The 21,571-nt window shown below is 38.4% G+C and overlaps 1 protein-coding gene across 5 annotated transcripts in view; it reads left to right on the top strand.

The window, feature by feature from the left end:
• The window catches only part of LOC132152150 (myosin-10-like), a 72,408-nt gene extending 51,704 nt beyond the window's left edge, over window positions 1–20,704 (top strand). For all 5 annotated transcript variants that reach the window (XM_059560888.1, XM_059560885.1, XM_059560883.1 and 2 more), the window contains 26 exons: window positions 3,239–3,432; window positions 3,731–3,852; window positions 3,930–3,999; window positions 4,893–5,053; window positions 5,203–5,311; window positions 5,472–5,603; window positions 5,891–6,097; window positions 6,273–6,410; window positions 6,530–6,653; window positions 6,742–6,913; window positions 8,782–8,994; window positions 9,251–9,395; window positions 9,569–9,775; window positions 11,418–11,522; window positions 11,695–11,847; window positions 12,615–12,863; window positions 13,418–13,630; window positions 14,248–14,460; window positions 15,473–15,634; window positions 15,898–16,026; window positions 16,168–16,256; window positions 16,562–16,685; window positions 16,775–16,983; window positions 17,092–17,200; window positions 17,431–17,603; window positions 18,846–20,704. In XM_059560888.1, the coding sequence (XP_059416871.1) occupies window positions 3,239–3,432; window positions 3,731–3,852; window positions 3,930–3,999; window positions 4,893–5,053; window positions 5,203–5,311; window positions 5,472–5,603; window positions 5,891–6,097; window positions 6,273–6,410; window positions 6,530–6,653; window positions 6,742–6,913; window positions 8,782–8,994; window positions 9,251–9,395; window positions 9,569–9,775; window positions 11,418–11,522; window positions 11,695–11,847; window positions 12,615–12,863; window positions 13,418–13,630; window positions 14,248–14,460; window positions 15,473–15,634; window positions 15,898–16,026; window positions 16,168–16,256; window positions 16,562–16,685; window positions 16,775–16,983; window positions 17,092–17,200; window positions 17,431–17,603; window positions 18,846–18,981 (4,058 nt within the window). In that variant the 3' untranslated portion in view covers window positions 18,982–20,704. The remainder of the gene's footprint in view (window positions 1–3,238; window positions 3,433–3,730; window positions 3,853–3,929; window positions 4,000–4,892; window positions 5,054–5,202; window positions 5,312–5,471; window positions 5,604–5,890; window positions 6,098–6,272; window positions 6,411–6,529; window positions 6,654–6,741; window positions 6,914–8,781; window positions 8,995–9,250; window positions 9,396–9,568; window positions 9,776–11,417; window positions 11,523–11,694; window positions 11,848–12,614; window positions 12,864–13,417; window positions 13,631–14,247; window positions 14,461–15,472; window positions 15,635–15,897; window positions 16,027–16,167; window positions 16,257–16,561; window positions 16,686–16,774; window positions 16,984–17,091; window positions 17,201–17,430; window positions 17,604–18,845) is intronic.
• The last annotated feature ends 867 nt before the right edge of the window (window positions 20,705–21,571 follow it).

Raw genomic sequence — 21,571 nt, 5'->3', positions numbered from 1 at the left:
TGTGTCTTGTAAAAAGAGCTTGTCATGCATTTCTGTGGCTCGACACAAATATTTTATACTGTTGATATCACAATCGATATATTTGCACTGTAGTCACAAGCAGGGATGCTTTACATTGTTTACAGATTAAAGCAGTGAAGAAATATAATGCAAAAATACATGTTAATCAACATAATGCACATTTTATGTACAATTATAATACTGTGGCAAAATAATTTCTCAGAAGTAGATACAAAATAAAATCTGTGTGCTTAGATCGATCAGCAGGATCTTTAAATGTTAAATTTAGTACACATATCCAAAAACAGAAACTAGTGCATATTGAATGAAGACTTTTGCTTATTCTCACTTGTGTAGCACAGCACTAACCAGTGTGTTTAGTACAATTTATGTCTTTTATATGCTAGCTGTATTCTACTACTACTATTTTATTTGGCTTATTTTCTTGTTTATCCCCCCTTTGCCCCTTTTCTCTGTCTCTCGACCATAGAGATTCAGAATATCCAAAGAGCATCTTTTTATGATGTCTCTAGTCTCCATGAATCACCAGGTGAAGGTATACGATGCTGTAGGTCTCTGCTTACCAGCGCATTGTGTACTTTCAAACACTCCCATGGCTTGTAGACCTGGGCCCTGGTCCCTCTAGCTGGCTAACTTTAGAATTAGCTGGATCCATTCGGAAGGAAGCTTGACTTGGCTGATTCAGTAGGATGCCCAAACTGACCATGAATGAAGATTGCATGAAAAAGGAACGAATGTGCATAGTGACTTAATACAGAGTACTGACACTCTGGGTAACTCTAAGCTGGCTACAAGGATTAGGGCCCTGCTTGTTCTTTTGAGTGCCTTTCAGCAATTTTGATAACTTCACACCCCTAAATATTCTCACTGTTATTTCAGTTTAAAAAAACTGTAAAAGGGTCAAATCGTTATTACACCTATGTGATTCACAGAACATGTCAAGAACATGTCTGGGTCATATTTCACCACAAAATCAAATTCTATGATAATTGGGACTTGTACTCAAGTCGGCGGAAGCACTACTGTCTTGAGGCTGTCTTAAAGTAATTAATAATTTTTGTTTACATTCTGAATGCATTATTATAATGACAATTGTGGGTGAAAATCTGCTTAATTTTTATTAAAAATTGTCCTAAAATGGAGTTGATGCTAAATATTACTTCCTTTTTATTATTATTATTATTATTACTATTTAATTTCACAGTGAAATATGACCTGACCTGGTTATCATGAGATTGCCTCAAACACAGCCTAGTTTTCAGCAGACAGAGCGCTATGTGTGGTACGGGGGCTTATGCCCTTGGCTCTTGCGGTCAGACAACTTGTTTGTTTTGAGTGTCAGATGGTGATTTGATAGGCCGTGTGAGGGAGATGGAGTTTGGGTGAGGGGTGGAGGAATTCTGTAGTGTCTCCGGCAGGGAACATGGAACAATGCACGTCTTGTTTCACTGGAATGACTGGCTCAGCCTGTGCCAGTCAACACTGACAGCTCAGTAAATTCTCCATGGAGGTAACGGAAGTCACGTCAGGAGCCACAATATGAACAGAACATTACTTGGAAGTGGTTTTTAAGAATGACATTTACAGGAACTCTGCAAGATCTAGAATTGCAAATCTAGCACCAGTAGTTAGACTTTACCAGCCCCCAATTAATCAAAATGAATATGTAAAAGGTTAAGTAAAAGTGCCATCTGAAATTTAGTTTTATCAGGCCCATATGTTTAGTTCAGGAATTTTACTTGCCAATGTATAGGTCCTTTTCTATGCAATTAAAGTTAAATAAATGAACATAAATATAGGAGCCTGATAAAAATGCTAATTTAAGATGAAAATTTCAGATGGCACTATGAGGCTTTTGCATCTGAACTCTTCATGTAGTTTCTGATTACTTGTGTGTTGAGTGATTTAAATTTGACTTATTTTGTATTATGGCACTTTTATTGGACCCAAATGTGTGAAAGTAATTTTTTTCTTGTATCTTATTTATTACTTAGCAGATTTATTAACATTGATTTAATCAGTTGCTGAAAGGAAACATTTTAAGTAACATTACTTGGAGAGAGAGAACGTAATGTACATGTCTGGGTCACATTTAAAAAAAAAAAAGAAAATAGACCTCAGTTCTAATTATCAGTTTTATTTAGAATTTATTTTTGTTGTTGATTCTGGTTTGAATCTCATTTATGTTGTAGTGTAAAAAAAGCTGCAGAACTATGATTTGTTTTATTAAGCATACTACAACAGATATTTACACAATGTATCAGTACTTTACAATGAACTTTTTTTGTATTACACTAACATTCTGAATTCTGTTGTTCTGCATTTCATTAATGAGAACTGAGGTGGAACATTTACTTGGTGGAAACACCTACTCAAGGCCATTATGAAAGCAAAATATCTTTTTCAATTCTTTTGTAAATAGAATGAAATAAGAACTTAAAAAGCACTCTTTACTACACTGCCATTGCTAAAATTACATCTCGGCACAAAATAAATCAGGTTTTACTAGAGTTGTAAATATGGGCTACATGCAAAGATTAATACAGCATGATCAGTGTAGTCTGATTCACAAGCAGGTGAAACTTAAGGTTCCAGAGGAGTTCAGTAACCAATTACTGGTTTAAATCTGTCTGATGAATCTTTCACTGAAAGAACTGACTGAATCCTGCTGAATTAACATCTGCTGAAATACAGTATGTACTGGACATGATCTTGACAGGTTTTGAGGTTCACCCTTCCATTTTCTTTCTTTTGCAGCTTGTGCTTGTTTATAGTTGTAGTCTTATCCTTGGCACTTTTCATCTGTTTCATGTCTCCATTTGCCTAGCACTGGACCTGCTGGCGTAGTAGGGGCCATTGGCTCTTGAATTGGCTGTCTGATCTTGTGGCATTGAGTCAAAATACACTGTACTACTTCCTAAAAGTTATTTTAAATTTTGTGTAGGATGCGACGATTAAAGGACTGAAAGAATTAAAGGACGTTTTTTTTTTAAATGGTCTTTGTAAGAATACAAAAAATACACAGCGTATTTTGACCTTCTGCTTGGTGTCGTTAAATTAGAGCTTTAGTTGTAGATATCCCTCTTCCATCTTCACATGATTTGGCTGTGCCCTGTCACTCTTTTAGTTTGATTTTTTAAATTGTTTCTGTAAATACTTTGATAATCAATCTAACCGGTTGGTATCTTTTTTTTCTTTTTCTCACTCTTCATGGTAGTGGACCGTATTGTTGGTTTGGACCAGGTGGCAGGGATGAATGAGACTGCTTTTGGGGCTACCTATAAGACCAAGAAGGGCATGTTCCGCACTGTGGGTCAGCTCTATAAAGAGTCCCTCACAAAACTCATGGCCACACTAAGGAACACCAACCCCAACTTCGTCCGCTGTATCATCCCCAATCACGAGAAAAGAGTAAGTGACATTTGTCCCTTCAGTTGTAAGTAAAGATGTACTTTAGCTAGATAAAAAAAAACAAATATATATATATATATATATATTTATATATATATATATATATATATATATATATATATATATATATATATATATATATATATATATATATATATATATATATATATATATATATATATATATATATATATATATATATATATATATATATATATATATATATATATATATATATATATATATATATATATATATACACTATGCACCTCATTGTCATTGTGTTCTTCTCTGTTAGGCTGGTAAACTGGAGCCCCATCTGGTTCTGGAACAGCTGAGGTGTAATGGAGTTCTAGAAGGGATCCGGATCTGCAGGCAGGGGTTCCCTAACCGTATTGTCTTCCAGGAGTTCAGACAGAGGTGCGTTTCAGAAATCTCATTCAAATGCATAGTATATTTTATCAGTAATAAGACTGTTATATCTGTTTTCCTCTCAGATATGAGATCCTCACACCTAATGCAATCCCCAAAGGTTTTATGGACGGCAAACAGGCTTGTGAGAGAATGGTAAGGTTTCTTAAGATGACTAACAGATGAAGTTGACCAGTACTTTATTCATCAAGTTTCATGCAGAGGAACAAAATATGATTCAATCAAAATAGTTAAAATACCAGTGTGTTATGAAATGCTTCATAAAAACAAACACTACTGTTCAAAAGTTTGTTTTTATTCAGCAAGAACACATTTATTTGATCAAAAGTGTAATCATTTTTTCTTTTCTATTTCAAATAAATGCAGTTCCTTTGAACTCTAGTCATCAAATAATCCTGTAAATAAAGTCCCGAAAAAATCTACAATACTATTAACATTGATAATAATAATAAAAAATTCTTACACACCAAATCACCCTATTAGAATAATACCTGAAGAATCATGTGATTACTGAAAAAACATCCTGAAAAAATTAGAAAAGAATTCTTAAATTGTAATAATGTTTCACAATGTTACTACTTTTACTTTATTTTTTCTATCAAATAAAAGCAGCACTGATAAGCATGAGAGACTTACTGACCTAAACATTTGAATGGTAGTGTAATTGTTTTAACCATTTATTTCTATCATTTTACAAATAAACTTGTCTTGCACTACATTTAAAATTATTTTCTTTTCAGAATTAAAATTAATTTATCCAAATGTAACTTTAAGAAAAATAAGCTTCATCAATAATTGACCGAAATAATGCATTCCTCCAAAAAGCTTTATTATAATAATAAAATTAGTGGATATATTTTTATAAAAATATACAATTAAAGGTGCACTTTAATGATGACATTATTTTTATGTTTATTCTATGGTTTAATTTTTTTTTTTTTTTTTACTGATATCCATTATAGAAAAACCAGCATCAGAAGTTTTGCATCTTCTAAATGCTAAGTATCCACTAACAATCTGATCTGTAGATTCGAGCCTTGGAGCTTGACGCAAACCTCTTCCGGATCGGGCAGAGTAAGATCTTCTTCCGCACTGGGGTCTTGGCACACCTGGAGGAGGAGAGAGACCTGAAAATAACAGATATCATCATCTACTTTCAGTCGGTCTGTCGAGGATACCTGGCTCGCAAGTGAGTCCAAATACAAAAGGCTGATATAAATCTGGTCTAAAAGGGGTAGCAGTAATATGCAGCTCTTAATGTTTATACTGTAGGAATTAAATTTATTCTTATGAGATACTGTTGGTGAAGTGCTGCTGTTCTCTGGTTGTGATTCTCAGAGCCTTTGCTAAAAAACAGCAGCAGCTAAGTGCTTTGAAAGTCCTCCAGAGAAACTGCGCCGCCTACCTGAAACTACGCCACTGGCAGTGGTGGAGACTCTTCACCAAGGTTGGTCTCTTGGTTGGTTTTTAACTGTTTTAATGATTTGAGCAGCTTTTGTGTGCTTATCCAAAAGAAATCTGTGCATATGCAAGAGAAATTGAATCTTAATCAACTCATTTGCAGTATTAGTTTTCATTTGAGATGTGCATTACATGTGTGTCTGCAGGTGAAACCTCTCCTCCAGGTGACCCGTCAGGAGGAAGAAATGCAGGCCAAGGATGAGGAGCTTATTAAAGTGAAGGAGAAGCAGGTGAAAGTAGAGAACGACCTGGTGGAAATGGAGCAGAAACACCAGCAGGTTAGCACACACTCACCTGTTCCCTCTGTCTCTTGAAAATCACACTGTTATTTAAGCGTTATGTTAGTTTTTGACTTGATATCCGACATAATGAACCACATTAAAGACATTGTTACATATCTGATTCATGTTTATGGTCACACTTAAGGTGGTCTCTTGTGGCTTTATTCAATGTAGTGGAATCTCCATGATCTTATGAAGTTTTTACGAAATCTTAGTGACTCTGTTTCTACAACATTTGTCAATTTGGTTGACAGAGAAAAGATCTGGTTGGATGTTTGTTTCAGCTCTTGGAGGAGAAGAACATCTTGGCGGAGCAGCTGCAGGCCGAGACAGAATTGTTTGCTGAAGCTGAAGAGATGAGGGCTCGCCTGGTGGCTAAAAAACAAGAGCTGGAGGAGATTCTTCATGACCTGGAGTCCCGTGTGGAGGAGGAAGAGGAGAGGAACCAATCTTTGCAGAAAGAGAAGAAGAAAATGCAGTCGCACATACAGGTGAGGACTTCACTGGGGAAATATAATCCTGTAAACTTAAAATAGATTAAATCTGTATCTAAAAGTTCTAGGTTGGAATATTGGATTCAGTAAGTACTTCGCTAAAAAGGCTCAAAAAGTCCTACACTGTTGCTGTACAGAAACTACAAAAGTGTGTGTGTGTGTTTGTCTTCAGGACCTAGAGGAACAACTAGATGAAGAAGAGGCTGCCCGACAGAAGCTTCAGTTGGAGAAGGTGACTGCTGAAGCCAAGATAAAAAAGATGGAGGAAGACATTCTGCTGTTGGAGGACCAGAACTCCAAATTCCTAAAGGTCAGTGCAGATGTCAAACCGTCTAATCAAAATGCAGCCCAGGGCCTTTGTGATAAGGATGCTTTGAGAAGAACTTTGCAGGGGCAAACTGAGCTCTTTCTTTCCTCCCAATCCCTCAGGAGAAAAAGCTCCTGGAGGACCGTGTCAGTGAGATGACCTCCCAGCTGACAGAGGAAGAAGAGAAGGCCAAGAACCTTGGGAAAGTCAAAAACAAGCAAGAAATTATGATGGTAGATCTGGAAGGTGAGGACTGTGTTGAATATGGATCATTTTATTAAAGGGAATGTAAAATAGTGAGTCTTACGTGTTTATGTATGTGTTTTATCCTCAGAGCGTCTGAAGAAAGAGGAGAAAACTAGGCAGGAGCTTGAGAAAGCCAAAAGAAAGCTGGATGCTGAGACCACAGACCTACAGGACCAGATAGCTGAGCTGCAGGCCCAGATTGAGGAACTCAAGATCCAACTGGCCAAGAAAGAAGAGGAGCTGCAGGCTGTACTGGCCAGGTGACGATCTGTTCATTGAGGAACACAGAATAAGAAAAAGTTGGCTACTCTCGCCAGAAAAAATCCACTTGGGGCCCAAATAGTTAGACTGTTGTCTAACTGACCATGTCTAAACAGTAACTTTATGTTATGTTAACTTTATGTCAGTTATGTTGCCGTCATGTATATTAGTCATGGAAAGTTTTTATTCTTGACCTTTGTATTTGTTAACATTGTGCAGTCCTGAAATACTTTAGTAAATTGGTATCACATTGATGTTGCGACATCACACCACAAGCATACTGACATGCTTACACACACACACATACACACACATATATACACACACACACTCACCAGCCACTTTATTAGGTACACCTGTTCAATTGCTTGGTAACACCATTTGTCAATCAGCCAATCACATGGCAGCAACTCAATGCATTTAGGCATCTAGATGTGGTGAAGATGACTTGCTGTAGTTGAAACCGAGCATCAGAATGGGGAAGAAAGGGGATTTAAGTGACTTTGAACGTGGAATGGTTGTTGGTGCCAGATGGGCTGGTCTGAGTATTTCAAAAACAGCTGATCTACTGGGATTTTCCCGCCCAACCATCTCTAGGGTTTACAGAGAATGGTCCGAAAAAGAGAAAATATCCAGTGAATGACAGTTGTGTGGAAAAAAATGCCTTGTTGATGTCAGAGGAGAATGGTTAGAGATAGAAAGGCAACAGAAACTCAATTATTCACTTGTTACAACCAAGGTATGCAGAAAACCATCTCTGAACGCACAACACGTCGAACCCTGAAGCAGATGAGCTACAGCAGCAGAAGACCACATCGGATGCTGCTCCTGTTAGATAAGAACAGGAAACAGAGGCTACAATTCACACAGGTTCACCAAAATTGGTAAAACGTTGCCTGGTCTGATGAGTCTCGATTTTTGATGTGACATTCAGATGGTAGGGTCAGAATTTGGCCTAAAGAACATTAAAGCATGGATCCATCCTGCCTTGTCTCAACGGTTCAGACTGGTGGTGGTGTAATGGTGTGGTGGAACATCATGGATGTGCAGCCCACAAATCTGCAGCAACTGAATGTTTTCAACACCTTGTTGAATATATGCCATGAAGAATTAAGGCAGTTCTGAAGGTAAAAGGGGGTCCAACACGGTTCTAGCAAGGGGTACATAATAAAGTGGCCAGTGAGTGTATGTGTATGTGTGTGTGTGTGTGTGTGTGTGTGTGTGTGTGTGTATAATGCCCTGTCCTCTTCTTTCTCTCTCTCTCTCTCTCTATATATATATATATATATATATATAGAAAGAAGAGGACAGGGGCTTTCAGTCTGTAGCCATAACTTTAAATCAACACCTGCCATAGAGTTTCTAATCTGTCAAATTATGTAAAATTTTATTGCATACCCATTAAAAGAAGTCACTTTAAGAGTTTTGGAATCATTGATTTTTATTTTATTTATTTTAAATCTGTTCTATTCTCCAAGGTAATCATACAGTGAAAATGTTTTTAAATATTATTACTATTTAAAAGAAGTGATTATTTTATGATTATTTTAAATAGAAATCTTTTATAAGACTGTTTACTGTTACATGTTATCAGTTCATATATTTATACTCACTTATATATCAATTCATTAATGAGCTGCTTAGCAGGTATATTGTTAATTACTTCACTTCTGAAAAAAAATTAACCAGTCATAACAGGTTATTTACATATAGAAGTCTGAAAAGTAGAGTAGCAAAAATTGTCTGGATTTTAAACAGGGTTATTTAATTCATCAGTATCAGAGTAAAAAAAGTGTAGAATATAACTCCTTTAATTTAGCATGCATCGTTTTGATTATAATCTTTGCTTATATTTGTTGTTCCACAGAGGAGATGAGGAGGTTGTTCAGAAGAATAACGCACTGAAGCAAGTGCGCGAGCTGCAGGCCCAGCTAGCTGAGCTCCAGGAGGATCTGGAGTCTGAGAAAGCTGCCAGAAACAAAGCTGAGAAACTCAAGAGAGATCTGAGTGAGGAACTGGAGGCTCTGAAGACTGAGCTGGAAGACACACTGGACACCACAGCCGCCCAGCAGGAGCTGAGGTACAAGTCTACATCAGCAACTAAATCCATCACAACTAAATTGAACTAGTCTTTAAAGCGATAGTTCACCCAAAAATGAACATTCTGTCATTTAATCACCATTCATTTGTTTCAAATCTTTAAAAGAGTGTTGGTAAACAAATAGTTGACGGTAGCCATTGACTTCTGTAGTATTTTTTTCCATGCCATGGAAATCAGTTAATTAGAATCTGACCCTTGTGTTTGTTACCTAATAATGTGTCTTTTGCTCATAAAGGACCAAACGTGAGCAGGAGGTGGCAGAACTGAAGAAGGCCATCGATGAAGAGATGAGAAATCATGAGTCTCAGGTCCAGGAGATGAGACAGAGGCACGGCACATCTCTGGAGGAGATCTCTGAGCAGCTGGAACAGGCCAAGAGAGTAAGCCACAGAGATAAAGTTCTTGACAGGAACGCTGCCAGTCGTCTGCTGTCAGAATGATGTGTTTGGAATTAATTTCCTCGTTCAGTGATTGAATATGGTATGGTCTCCTGTTGATACAGTTTAGGCAAAATCTGGCTCTCTCATACTGTCTGTCTGTCTGTCAACATTAGGTGAAGTCAAATCTGGAGAAAAACAAACAAACTCTAGAGAGTGATAATAAGGAGCTGGCCAATGAGGTGAAGACTTTGCAGCAAGCCAAGTCTGAATCTGAGCACAAGAGAAAGAAACTTGAGGCTCAGCTGCAGGAGTTCATGGCCCGCTTCAGCGAGGGAGAGAAGGTTAAAGGAGAACTTTCAGACCGCTCCCACAAACTACAGGTCAGTGCTGTTACACTGTGTCACATAAACTACAAGTGAGTGCTGTTACTTCCTCCTTCCTCACATACAACAGATAACTGTTGTTTCATTAGTTTTTTGCAGACTGAAAATATAATCAAAATAAAACCCAAATCATCATTATGGCTTTTATCAAAATGTGATTATCAAATTGCAATTATTATTAAATAAATTGCAAATCGCAATAATGAAATAAATATTAGCATATGTACTATTGAATTACTATTATTATATAATAACCAGTTTCATATATTATTTTATAGTGATATTGAAATATAATGACAACATTGTGCAGCCCTTCAAACAAACACAGCAAACATGCAGTTATTTTATCTGTTGGTTTTTTTTTTAAACTCTGGTGGTGGTGTTCTGTATTGGCGTTTGGAAACCAAATTAAACTTTCAAAATCCCAAAAGTACAAAAATGAGGCGAGCAATTCATCCGCCATCTTCTGTTCTGCATAGTCGTTACCTAGCATCATCGGTAAACAGCTCTGATTCCTCAAACATACTGTGGTTCAGAACCAAAAACCATTGTGTGAACACAAACCAGCAGGGGACGGAGGGTCAAAGTGTGACAGAAACCTTAAAGGAGTCGTCACCTCGCGTTATCTTGGATACCCAATGCTCTATTATAGTCTTTCAGGCACTTCTAAAAAAGAAAATTTGAAAAAAAATAAACACAGAGCTCCTCAGACCCTTATTTCTAAAGGCATTATTGTCTCGCGAGATCTGATGCGATGTTTTGGCTGTCGTGTATGGTCATTATAATAATGCAAATGAGGGGCGCGTCACTACTGTTGTGTAAAACAAAATGGAAAGATGTGGCTACAGTGGCTAGCATTCATAGAGTCCATTCCCCGTGTTTACCTCGAAGCTAACGTTACATACAATAGCCGCATTAGCAGGTAGCTGTTGTTTGTTACACACAGTAAAGCAATAAAACAGTCTTACCGTTTCAATTTCAGGCAAGTCTCTGATGGTGGGGATGGCACCTTTTCCCAAACGGAGCTTAGAGGCCAACTTAGCCTGATATTGCCCAAAATTTGTGAATGAATCCTGTGTAAAATTTTAGCGCAGACACCAAACGATACGCCGGTTGAAAGGGTTGTAGGAACCGCGTCATTAAAAATAAATTTCATCCACTGGTCCTTGATAGTTCGTCCGTTTTTGGTATAGAAAACACATTTGCATGTTGTTTATGGCAGTCAACCACAGAGCAACTCAGGTGTGCACTACGTTTCTCCATCTTTCTTTGTCGAATGAATATGAGGGGGAGAGGGGGAGAGCGGCAGGGTGCGGCTTCCTGCTGCGGTGTCCATATTTGGTATATCCTCCCCCCGTCTTGACGTCAAGTCGGGGCTGAAATCAAAATCTCGTATTTGAGTGCGCGTGCACGCGCACTGGTTTATAAACCCTGAGGTAAACAAAAGCTTCACTTTTAAATATCGGCTTCCCGGCCAGTGTATAATCATTAGGCAATCATAACATACATTGATTGTCGTGGAAAAGTGCAAATTGTGGGTCATGACTCCTTTAAATAGATCAGCATCCAGGGTTCTTGTGAAATATCACCCAACTGCAAATAAATTATTCTTATTTTTTATTTTTTTGGTCATTTGCAGGCAGAACTGGAAAATGTTTCTGCTCTGTTGGAAGATGCTGAGAAGAAGGGAATTAAGCTGGCCAAAGATGCCTCCAGCCTAGAGAGTCAGCTTCAGGACACTCAGGTAACGTGTCTCTGTAGACAGGAAGCACTGGAAGAATGGATGAAGCAGAAGTTCAAGACATAGAAGTTCAACATTTTGTAGCTAGATTTAATTAAAATTAAAACAACAGATAGACTTAGAAAAAAGGTGTGGGATGTAATCGAGTCATGCTTGTTTAATATTGTGGCTGTAGGAGCTGCTTCAAGAGGAGACTCGTCAGAAACTGAACCTGAGCAGCCGTATCCGTCAACTGGATGAGGAGAAGAACAACCTTCTGGAGCAGCAGGAAGAGGAAGAGGAGGCACGGAGGAACCTGGAGAAACAACTGGCAACACTACAAGCCCAGGTACACCCAATCACTATATTTTTTTAATGAAGGAACATGGCATGTCAGTTTATATCATCATCTAGCACATAATAATGTTATTATATAATAAGTGTTTTACTTACCTCACAGAAGTCTGTCTTGTTTGAGGATAAAACGTGGGTTATGTAAAAATGTAATTTTTTAGACTTCGGTTCAGAAAGGAAGTCAGATGTACTGTTTAAACTACTGTTGGGCGATGTCTACAAATTTGGCATTGGATGATGTCTACAGTGAAACAAGCACAGACTTCGCCGTGGGGGGTGGGAGGGTGATGGGGGGTAAGGTGTTTGGAGTAAGGGGGTGTACCTGAGGCATGAATCTTTATTATGGAAAATCACTAATGATTCCTAACCGTGTCTACACTGGATGTGCGCGGCACAGTATAACACGACAAAATCTATAATAGAGATTCATTACATATAGATCAGTAAATAGAACTCAGTCAGTGTTTATTTCTACACTGGATGTGGCACGGCATGAAATACCACAAATCCCTGACAGTAAACTGTTACTACGTTCTATTTATGACGTTCTGAAACAAATTTCAAATGATTTAACAACTGTGGTAAGTACTGCCGCTCCATAGTATAAATAGAATTTGTGCGATCGCGAATCTTGAAAGCGATCGTGCATTCAAAAGGCGGGGGGGGTCAAGATGCCAGCTCAACATCGTAGTGTCTATCAGCCCAACCCTAATTTAAACTTTTAAAAGTAAAGGCACTATTCTTTAATCCTTTATTGGATAGCTGGTGGAGACCAAGAAGAAGCTGGAGGATGATGTGGGAGCCCTTGAAGGTCTGGAGGAGGTTAAGAGGAAGCTGCAGAAGGACATGGAGGGGACCAGTCAGAAGCTGGAGGAAAAGGCCATCGCTTATGACAAGCTGGAGAAAACCAAGAACAGACTGCAGCAGGAGCTTGATGACCTTATGGTGGACCTAGACCACCAGAGACAGATCGTCTCAAACCTGGAGAAGAAACAGAAGAAGTTTGACCAGGTATCAATTGTTTTGGTTAAACAACATTTCAGCCAAAAATGTAATTTCTGTCACCTTTTACTCACCCTCATTCAGAAACCATAGGTCGTTTCCCCCTGTTGAAGATATTTGTAATGAAATCTGAGATATTTCTTTCTTTCTCTTTAAAATCTATTTCATTAAAACTTAATAAACATTAAAAACGCTTAATTCAGAGTTTTAACGCTTAATTCAATTTCTGAAAAGACACAATTGCTCTATATGATGAACAGATTTAACGCACATATTTAGTTCATCAAATATGGGAAGCTTGAGCTCAGGCATGCTTGCTTGATGTCCAAAAACCAACTTTTATTATGTCTTTGTGAACTTTTTGAAATGTCAAAGTTTTATTGCAATGTACTATGATTGGATAGACCGAAATCTCTAAGGTTTCATTTAATATGTCTTAATTTGTGTTTAGATGAGAATATGTAATATATATATATATATTTAAATTAGCTTTAAATTCTACTGAAAAATGTCATCATTTAATTGATCATTTAAATTAATAATTTTGTTGATGTGTATGTCAGATGCTGGCGGAGGAGAAAATCATCTCAGCACGTTACGCTGAGGAGAGGGACCGCGCGGAGGCCGAGGCAAGAGAGAAAGATACCAAAGCTCTGTCTATGGCTCGAGCCCTGGATGAAGCTCTGGAGGCTAAAGAGGAATTTGAGCGACTCAACAAGCTACTCCGAGCCGAGATGGAGGATCTGATGAGTTCCAAGGATGACGTAGGCAAGAATGTAAGTCATTATGTTACCGGACAATTGTACTGTTATGTTATGTATGTGGTAATGTTTAAATTCATCATCAAGATGTTTAAAGAACCTTTGGTGTTTTGTAAACAGCAGATTTTGTTGGCTGTTTTTGTTTAGAGACCTCATAATGTGCTGACACCCTATAGTATGTGATAACTAAGTGTGATGCAACAAGTTTCAGGTTTCAGAATTTGCCCATCATCACCGACAGCAAAATACTTAGCAAAGCGACAAAACCTGCCAGTTAGAACATATGCATGTTTAATATGCAGCATTTGGAGCAAGATTTTGGATCTACTCGGAGTGCCATGGCAAACAGAAGCAAAAAATCTAATAAGATGCTAATTTGGTCAGAAGACTGGAATCATTTAAAATTGTGATTTCCAGATCTAGAAATGTCATGAAAATGTAGTGTTAAAATCATCTGGAATGTACAAAAATGAATCTTCCTCAACAATCTACAAAAAATAATTGTAAAAATGTGGAGTAATTATGAATGACTAGAGAAGTCCTGGATCCTAGATTTATCATTTAGTGCTCGATCACATTGTGACTGGTTCTGACACTGTCTCACTGTATTTTTGATGTGCTATAATCTGTAGGTGCATGAGCTGGAGAAATCCAAGCGCACTCTGGAGCAGCAGGTGGAGGAGATGCGCACTCAGCTAGAGGAGCTGGAGGACGAGCTCCAGGCCACAGAGGATGCCAAGCTGCGTCTGGAGGTCAACATGCAGGCCATGAAGGCCCAGTTTGACCGAGACCTGCAGGCCAGAGATGAGCAGAATGAGGAGAAGAAGAGGGCACTGGTCAAACAGGTGGGTGAAATGTATCATTTTTGAGGATTACAATCCATTTGGGTGTGTGTGTGTGTGTGTGTGTATATATATATCAACCCTCTACATAGCAGGTAAATCACTCGCATATGCAACTAAATCTTCACTCTGGTGACTAAATTATGTATAATGTTAGCCAATGGCTAATAAATGATCAGATTTTACTCACCAGTATGTGAGTTTGAGGCTGAGTATAAGTTTAGCACAGATATATATTAATTCACTGAACACTGATTAAGCGCTTCAGAGTTTCACCTCTATCATGCGATCTGTGATATTTTTCAGTTCATCTCAATAGACGCACAGCGTACCTGTGTTTGTGTATTTGGTGTACCTTAAACTCTAGTGTGAAGGCGCACAACTCGCGTCGCTTTCTCTCACATGCGCAAAGTGAGAAAGAGAGCGAGCAAGCGAGCCTTACATATCATTCAGCAAATCAGTTCCTGCGAATGGACACAATCTCATTAATATTCATGAATCCAGCAGCTCGTTCAACCTTAGTGCATGTTTTACTGTTGTTATGAGTAGAATTCGGATTATTATCTTCTCATCAGTATTATTATTACCGTAATCATTTTTTCCACTTTTTTATTTTTTTTACAGAAACACTGAACAAACAAAGCACCACCACCAGTCCTAAATTCAGTTAAAATGTCTGTGCATTCATACATGGTTATGAATTATAATTACTAAAGTTCTATCATTAAATAGTACTTGATTATCCAGATATCATATTGTAATGCTTGACTGACTGATGTTAAGTATGTACTTTCAAGTATTTAAAAAGCTGTGCCATTTTAAAAACATATACAGTATTATACAGTATGTATGTATGTGTGTGTATATATATATGTATATGTGTGTGTGTGTGTGTGTGTGTATATTGTGCAATAAAGGGTTAAAGCTTTAAGAAGCCACAAATTTGACAGTCTGCAATAGTTTGTACTATTGATATCTGATATCGTTTTTTGATCCATGATTCCTGTTCCCTCAGGTGCGTGAGATGGAGGCGGAGCTTGAAGATGAAAGGAAGCAGAGAGCTCTTGCTGTAGCTGCCAAGAAGAAACTGGAGATGGACCTTAAAGATGTGGAAGCTCAGATCGAGGCTGCAAACAAGGCCCGTGATGAAGCCATTAAACAGCTACGCAAACTTCAGGTAGAATCTTTTCCAGAATGCTTTTGTTCATGCACAAATGTGATGACACATTAATGATGATGCAAGAAACGACACATTTACTGTTAGCATAGTCTGTTTCTCCTCACAAGCTCCTTAAAAAAAAAAAAAAACTTTTAGTAGTGACACAGATGTCTACATCATTGACTGCATTACTGTGACGTAATATTTTAGGTCACAGTCAGTGCAGAGACATGAGAAAATGTGAGAAGAACAGATGACAACATCTCTTTGTTTTTATCCAGGGCCAGATGAAGGACTACCAGAGGGAGCTGGAAGAGGCGCGCTCTTCTCGTGATGAGATCTTCGCTCAGTCTAAGGAGAACGAGAAGAAGCTCAAGAGTCTAGAAGCTGAGATCCTGCAGTTGCAAGAGGTGAGCCAACACTGCAAGCCTGAATACACATTTAAAAAAAGCTTTTCTGAAGAATCTGTTGCTTGTTTTTCCACACAGTTTTAAATCGGCTTAGTTAAGCTGGCGAGTCTTAGTTTATGGTTTGGTTGTGATTGGTTTTAGGACCTGGCATCTTCAGAGAGAGCCCGACGCCACGCTGAACAGGAAAGAGACGAGCTGGCAGATGAGATTTCCAACAGTGCCTCTGGAAAGTGAGTCATTGTGCTGCAAACCTCTTGAAGTCAGCAACCGACTTGACTTCAAGTCATACAGATTATTGAATGAGAACCAATAGTGCTAATTATAAGTGATTTTATCAATTTCCAAATGACTACAATCCAATCAATTTAAAATGAACAAAGTTCAAAATCAAACAAAAGCTCAGCAGTTTCACTCAGATATATGTCGCAGTTTCAATTTCCAAAAATCACAATTTCCATTTCATGCTGACATATTCAGCTCCTGTTAATTGTTTGTTCAAAAACAAGCTTTATGCTTAATGTTTCTTTTCCTACAGGGCAGCCCTCTTGGATGAGAAGAGGCGGCTGGAGGCTCGTATCGCCCAGCTAGAGGAAGAGCTAGAAGAGGAACAGAGCAACATGGAGCTCCTGAACGACCGCTTCCGCAAAACAACCCTGCAGGTGCGCTGTTGAGAAAGCTAAACTTAAGTATTCTCTGCTACATTTGACACATCACGTCTTTAGTAACAGCTGTTGTGTCTGTATTTTAGGTGGATGCCCTGAACACAGAGCTGGTGGGGGAGCGCAGTGCTGCCCAGAAGAGCGAGAACGCCCGTCAGCAGCTTGAGCGGCAAAACAAAGATTTGAAGACCAAACTGCAGGAACTTGAGGGATCCGTCAAATCAAAGTTTAAGGCCTCTATCGCTGCCCTGGAGGCTAAGATTATCCAGCTAGAGGAGCAGCTTGAACAGGAAGCAAAGTATGCAACAGTGAAGAGAAATCATTTAACTCCACATCATAAATCGAACAAAAACCATTGGCACTAACTCGTCTTTTGGCAATGACGTATGATCTGTGCGCTCAACAGGGAGAGAGCTGCAGCCAATAAGATTGTGCGCCGCACAGAGAAGAAACTCAAGGAGGTGTTCATGCAAGTGGAGGATGAGAGGCGCCATGCAGACCAGTACAAAGAGCAGGTGAATGAAGCCTAAATCTTGATCTGTGTCCTCAAAGTGTACTAGGTCCCCAGCTGCTCATGCTGAATAAATGCAGAATAACTTAAACAGACTTTCCACTTTCCAATCTTCAGACAGCATTTTCTTTTAAACCTCTGATGTGTATAAAATGGCAAACTCTTAAGTTCCCCACTTTAGAGTGATTTGCTGGTTTTACAGCATTTCCTTGAGTTTTTCTGAACTTTCTTTAGCTGGAGAAGGCAAACTCCCGCATGAAGCAGTTGAAGAGGCAGCTGGAAGAAGCTGAGGAAGAGGCGACTCGTGCGAACGCCTCCCGCAGGAAGCTGCAGAGAGAGCTGGATGATGCCACCGAAGCTAGTGAGGGTCTGAGCAGAGAGGTCAACACTCTCAAAAACCGCCTCAGGTACAGGGCCTGTCCCAATACTTTAAATCTTTGTATATGTACATCTGTTTATTTGTGCAGTCATGTCATGCCAGGTGGTCAGATGAGCAGCATAAGGGGCCGTTCACATATCACGTCTAAAAACGCGTGAAAAACGCTAGACGCACCGCTTTCTGATTTTTTTTTTTCAAAGCCTTCGGGCACTTGCGCTCCTGAGGAGTCTGCCGTTGCTAAGCAACCATGACCTGCTCTCTCCATGAAGACGCGGAAATTTCAGCAATGGATAAATGGATTTGCAGCACTAAAAACTGCTTGCCGTAGCACTGCTACTAAATTAATTTAAAAATCCACATACAGCTATCAGCTGTTCCTTCATCTTGGCTGAGCTTTCAACATTGTTACGGAAAAGGTGAGGAAGTTATATGACCTGCGGTGCACTTGCGGCATTTTGAAAAGTTGAGATGTTTTTAACTCGATGCGGTGCGGACGTGCCTGGAAAAAACAAGCTCGTCGCACCGCGTGCGCATCGCGACCATTATGATGGTCCATTATGAGCGCGCATACCGCGCCCACATTTGAAATAATGAACTTGAGACACGATATGTAAACGGCCCCTAATGGTGCTGATATTCACTGCCAAAACTAAATGTTGTAAAAACAAATTTACATTTGTTGGTTGTGTCAGTGTTGTTATTGTTAACAAAACCTAAAGCTATTAAAAATCATTTTCAGAAATCGAAATAAGGCTGAAATTTAAATATAAATAATAGATGGAAAAAAACGTCTCCTATATATATATATATATATATATATATATATATATATATATATATATTTAAATACTAAAATTACTAAAAATGAAAGTGAATTAATGGTAAATATGAAATATTTTTAAAAACCTAATATAAATGACATGCACATAACAAAATGACTAAAATAAAAATTAATGCGTTATAAAACTATAAAAAAAGCTAAAATAAAAATAAATGAATGCTAAATACAAATATATAAAAAAAATGACAAGCTTACAGAAAATTACTAAAGCAAAATAAAATAAATGCTAAACAGAAATATTTTTTTTAAATGAACAAAAATGACCAAAGCACAGAAAATGTATAAACTGGAATTAAAATTGTGCTTAAAAAAAAAAAAAAACTAAATTACTAAAATTTAAAATGAAAGCTAAAAATGTAAGAATAAAAGATAATGAATTCTAGATTGCTGGCTAATGCGCTCTAATGAATTGTTCACTCTGTCCTGCAGGCGAGGAGGTCCTGTTAGCTTCTCCTCGAGCCGGTCTGGCCGCAGGCAGCTGCAGACGGAAGGGGAACTTTCTGATGATGATGGAGACAGCAAGGCCAGCGACCTGAACGAGAACCCGCCGGCTCAAGCGGAGTAGAGCACAGCGCCCTCCTGTGGTCACCCAGCCCCACTGCTTCCCCCTCTCCAGCATCTCATCCTTCTCCTTTAGCTATGTGTGGTCCACGGTACAGAAAGAGGACCTGTGAGCGACGTAAACACACAAGTACACTAACACTTCCACATATACACACACACACACACACGTTAAGACATAAGCTACTCTCAAACCTCCATTTCTATCCCCTCCCTACCAAGGGAGCATCAACTCTGCCTTATTCTAAATACAAGATGCTTCAAGACCGAGCATACATATGCCAATTAGTGTTTCCTGCAACTGTAGCCTACAAAATACCATGCTCACTACAGAACACTATAGAAGTGCATTTCAAATGTCAAACTTTGCTTTGTGTACATGAATATGCTCATTCATAAGAGCGCGCAATGAAAGTGTTCATGATGTAAAACCATCATCTAGCTAAGCAAATGTGACCGATTGGATCTTAGTTGTATTGTTCAGATCTCCAAATGAACGGTCTGCAGATTTTGGGTCGATAGAGATGCATATGCTGCTTGTTCGCTACAAGCCAACACTAAAAGAAAAAAAAAGTCCTGTGGCACTGGACCGGATCTGAAATGGACCAGAAAAGAAAAGGAAAAACTGTGAAAAAGCTGCACGCTTCAGCATCTCATTAACATTTAAACACATTAAATAGTAAAACACGAGAAATCCGGCGGGTGACGGTGTTTATCTTCATTTAACTCGAGGCTTGTTTGTTCTTATTTGGGAGATTTCACTGACGGAGGCGGTTTGCGTTTTAGGAATTTGGATGTAATTACGAATCGCCTTTAACTGCACATTGTGAGAAAGCCATAATGGCCACTTCAACTGGAAATATGAAGTATTCTGGATGCAAATGCACATCAAGTTGAAGCATCAAGACTTTACATATGTAATCTCTTTAGGATTTTTCCCCCGTATATGTGACAGTATGATGGTACTTCTCAAATCCAGCTGCTCTATCAGATTCACTACAAGTGAAACAGCCACCAAAGCAAGGTTATTGGAACTGGTCCAGACGTCGATGAGAGATTGCTACATCAGTGCTGAAAGCAACTGGAAATAAGGAACACGTTAACTCACAGACACTTGACTGAATTCTAGTAACTCTGAAAGACTGGGAGTTATAGCTGTGGATGGGATGCTTTGAACACTAGTATTGAGAGGATGAACGGAACGCATAACCTGTTCCTCTTTTAGCATTTAATGACGTGTTTCTTAAAGTGCCTTAGACACTAATTAGAAAACATCCAAGAACGTATGTCACATATCAGTAATGAAGAAACACTAATATGAAGGCAAAACTGGCTGAAGGCGGTTGAAATAAAATGCTATGTAACCCTTTTGTTTTTTTGTTTTTTTTGTATTTTACTCTGCTAAGAATCATATCCAGTATATAGGTCTCATATCCCTTGTATTCTCATAAAGAGCTGAGGGAAATCAGTGTTAATGTTGGTTTGATATAAAGAAGAGAGAAAGTGTGATTTCATTTGGTTTAAAGCTTTATCATCCATGATCTAGTTACTTTTATTGCAGTTATCATTATTATTGCTATATTATCACTTCTATTATTGGACTGGCTGTTGACAACCAGGAGTTCAACTGCAAATCTTTCTCCTTGTTTTTCTCTTGTATACTGTAACGATTTCCAGATGACAGTGAGTTTTGTAAAGGAAAAAATAAAACATTCATTGTAGAAGAAGCATGCTTTTTTTCTGTTTCTGAAGTTGCTCTTAATTTCTTAATGAAATAAAAAGGAATGACGAGTGTTTATTATGGTTTAATATGTTAAATAGTGATCGACTAATAGATATTTGAATGCGTTGTATACACATATGAAATTATATAGAAATTATATCTGTCTGTGTATAGATAGAAAGACATGTATACAGCTTGCAATTATGCATCCAGCTTTCGTTAACCGTAAACCCTCTCTAAATACATATGTGCACAATTTGTATGTTTTCACTTAATACAGTTTTATGCAAAAGTTTTGGCACCCCTGATAATCGTCAGAATTTTAATTCATAATCTGCTGGGCTTCCGAAGAAGCAACTGTATATTTTATATCTTACGGCAACTGTAGCATTTCATTTCTGAAGTAAACATTTTTTTTATCGATAAAATTAACGCAACGTGAATCATAGAAACACTGAGGTGAAAAAATGTGGGCACCTAAGTGGAAAAAAGGCATCAGTGACTACGTTTACATGCTGTTAAAATTCGGGTTATGGTCGGGTTAAGGTCACTATTTGGGTTTCTGAAACATTCGGGATAACCCGTTTACATGCGTGAGCAGAGAGAGTTACTCCTGTATTCATGGAATGTGTAATCAGGCGCCAATCCCGATGTAAACGGCGACGCACGGTTAGCGTCTGGACGTACGGACAACAAGACGCAATATGCGTCATTTCCGATTCTTCTTCCTGTATCCAAAGACAACAACAACAACAGCAGCAGCAGGCGGATAATGAATAGTTTGGGGCAGATAGCGATAGTCTTTGTTTGCGCTTTGGCGCTGGTACTGATCCACCAGCAGCACTTGACACTACTGTGCCTCTATACTGCA

Source organism: Carassius carassius, chromosome 10 (assembly GCF_963082965.1).
Source record: "Carassius carassius chromosome 10, fCarCar2.1, whole genome shotgun sequence".
Taxonomy (NCBI): Eukaryota; Metazoa; Chordata; class Actinopteri; order Cypriniformes; family Cyprinidae; genus Carassius; species Carassius carassius.
The sequence above is the reverse complement of the archived record's forward strand: the minus strand, read 5'-3'. Positions and strand labels throughout refer to the sequence as shown.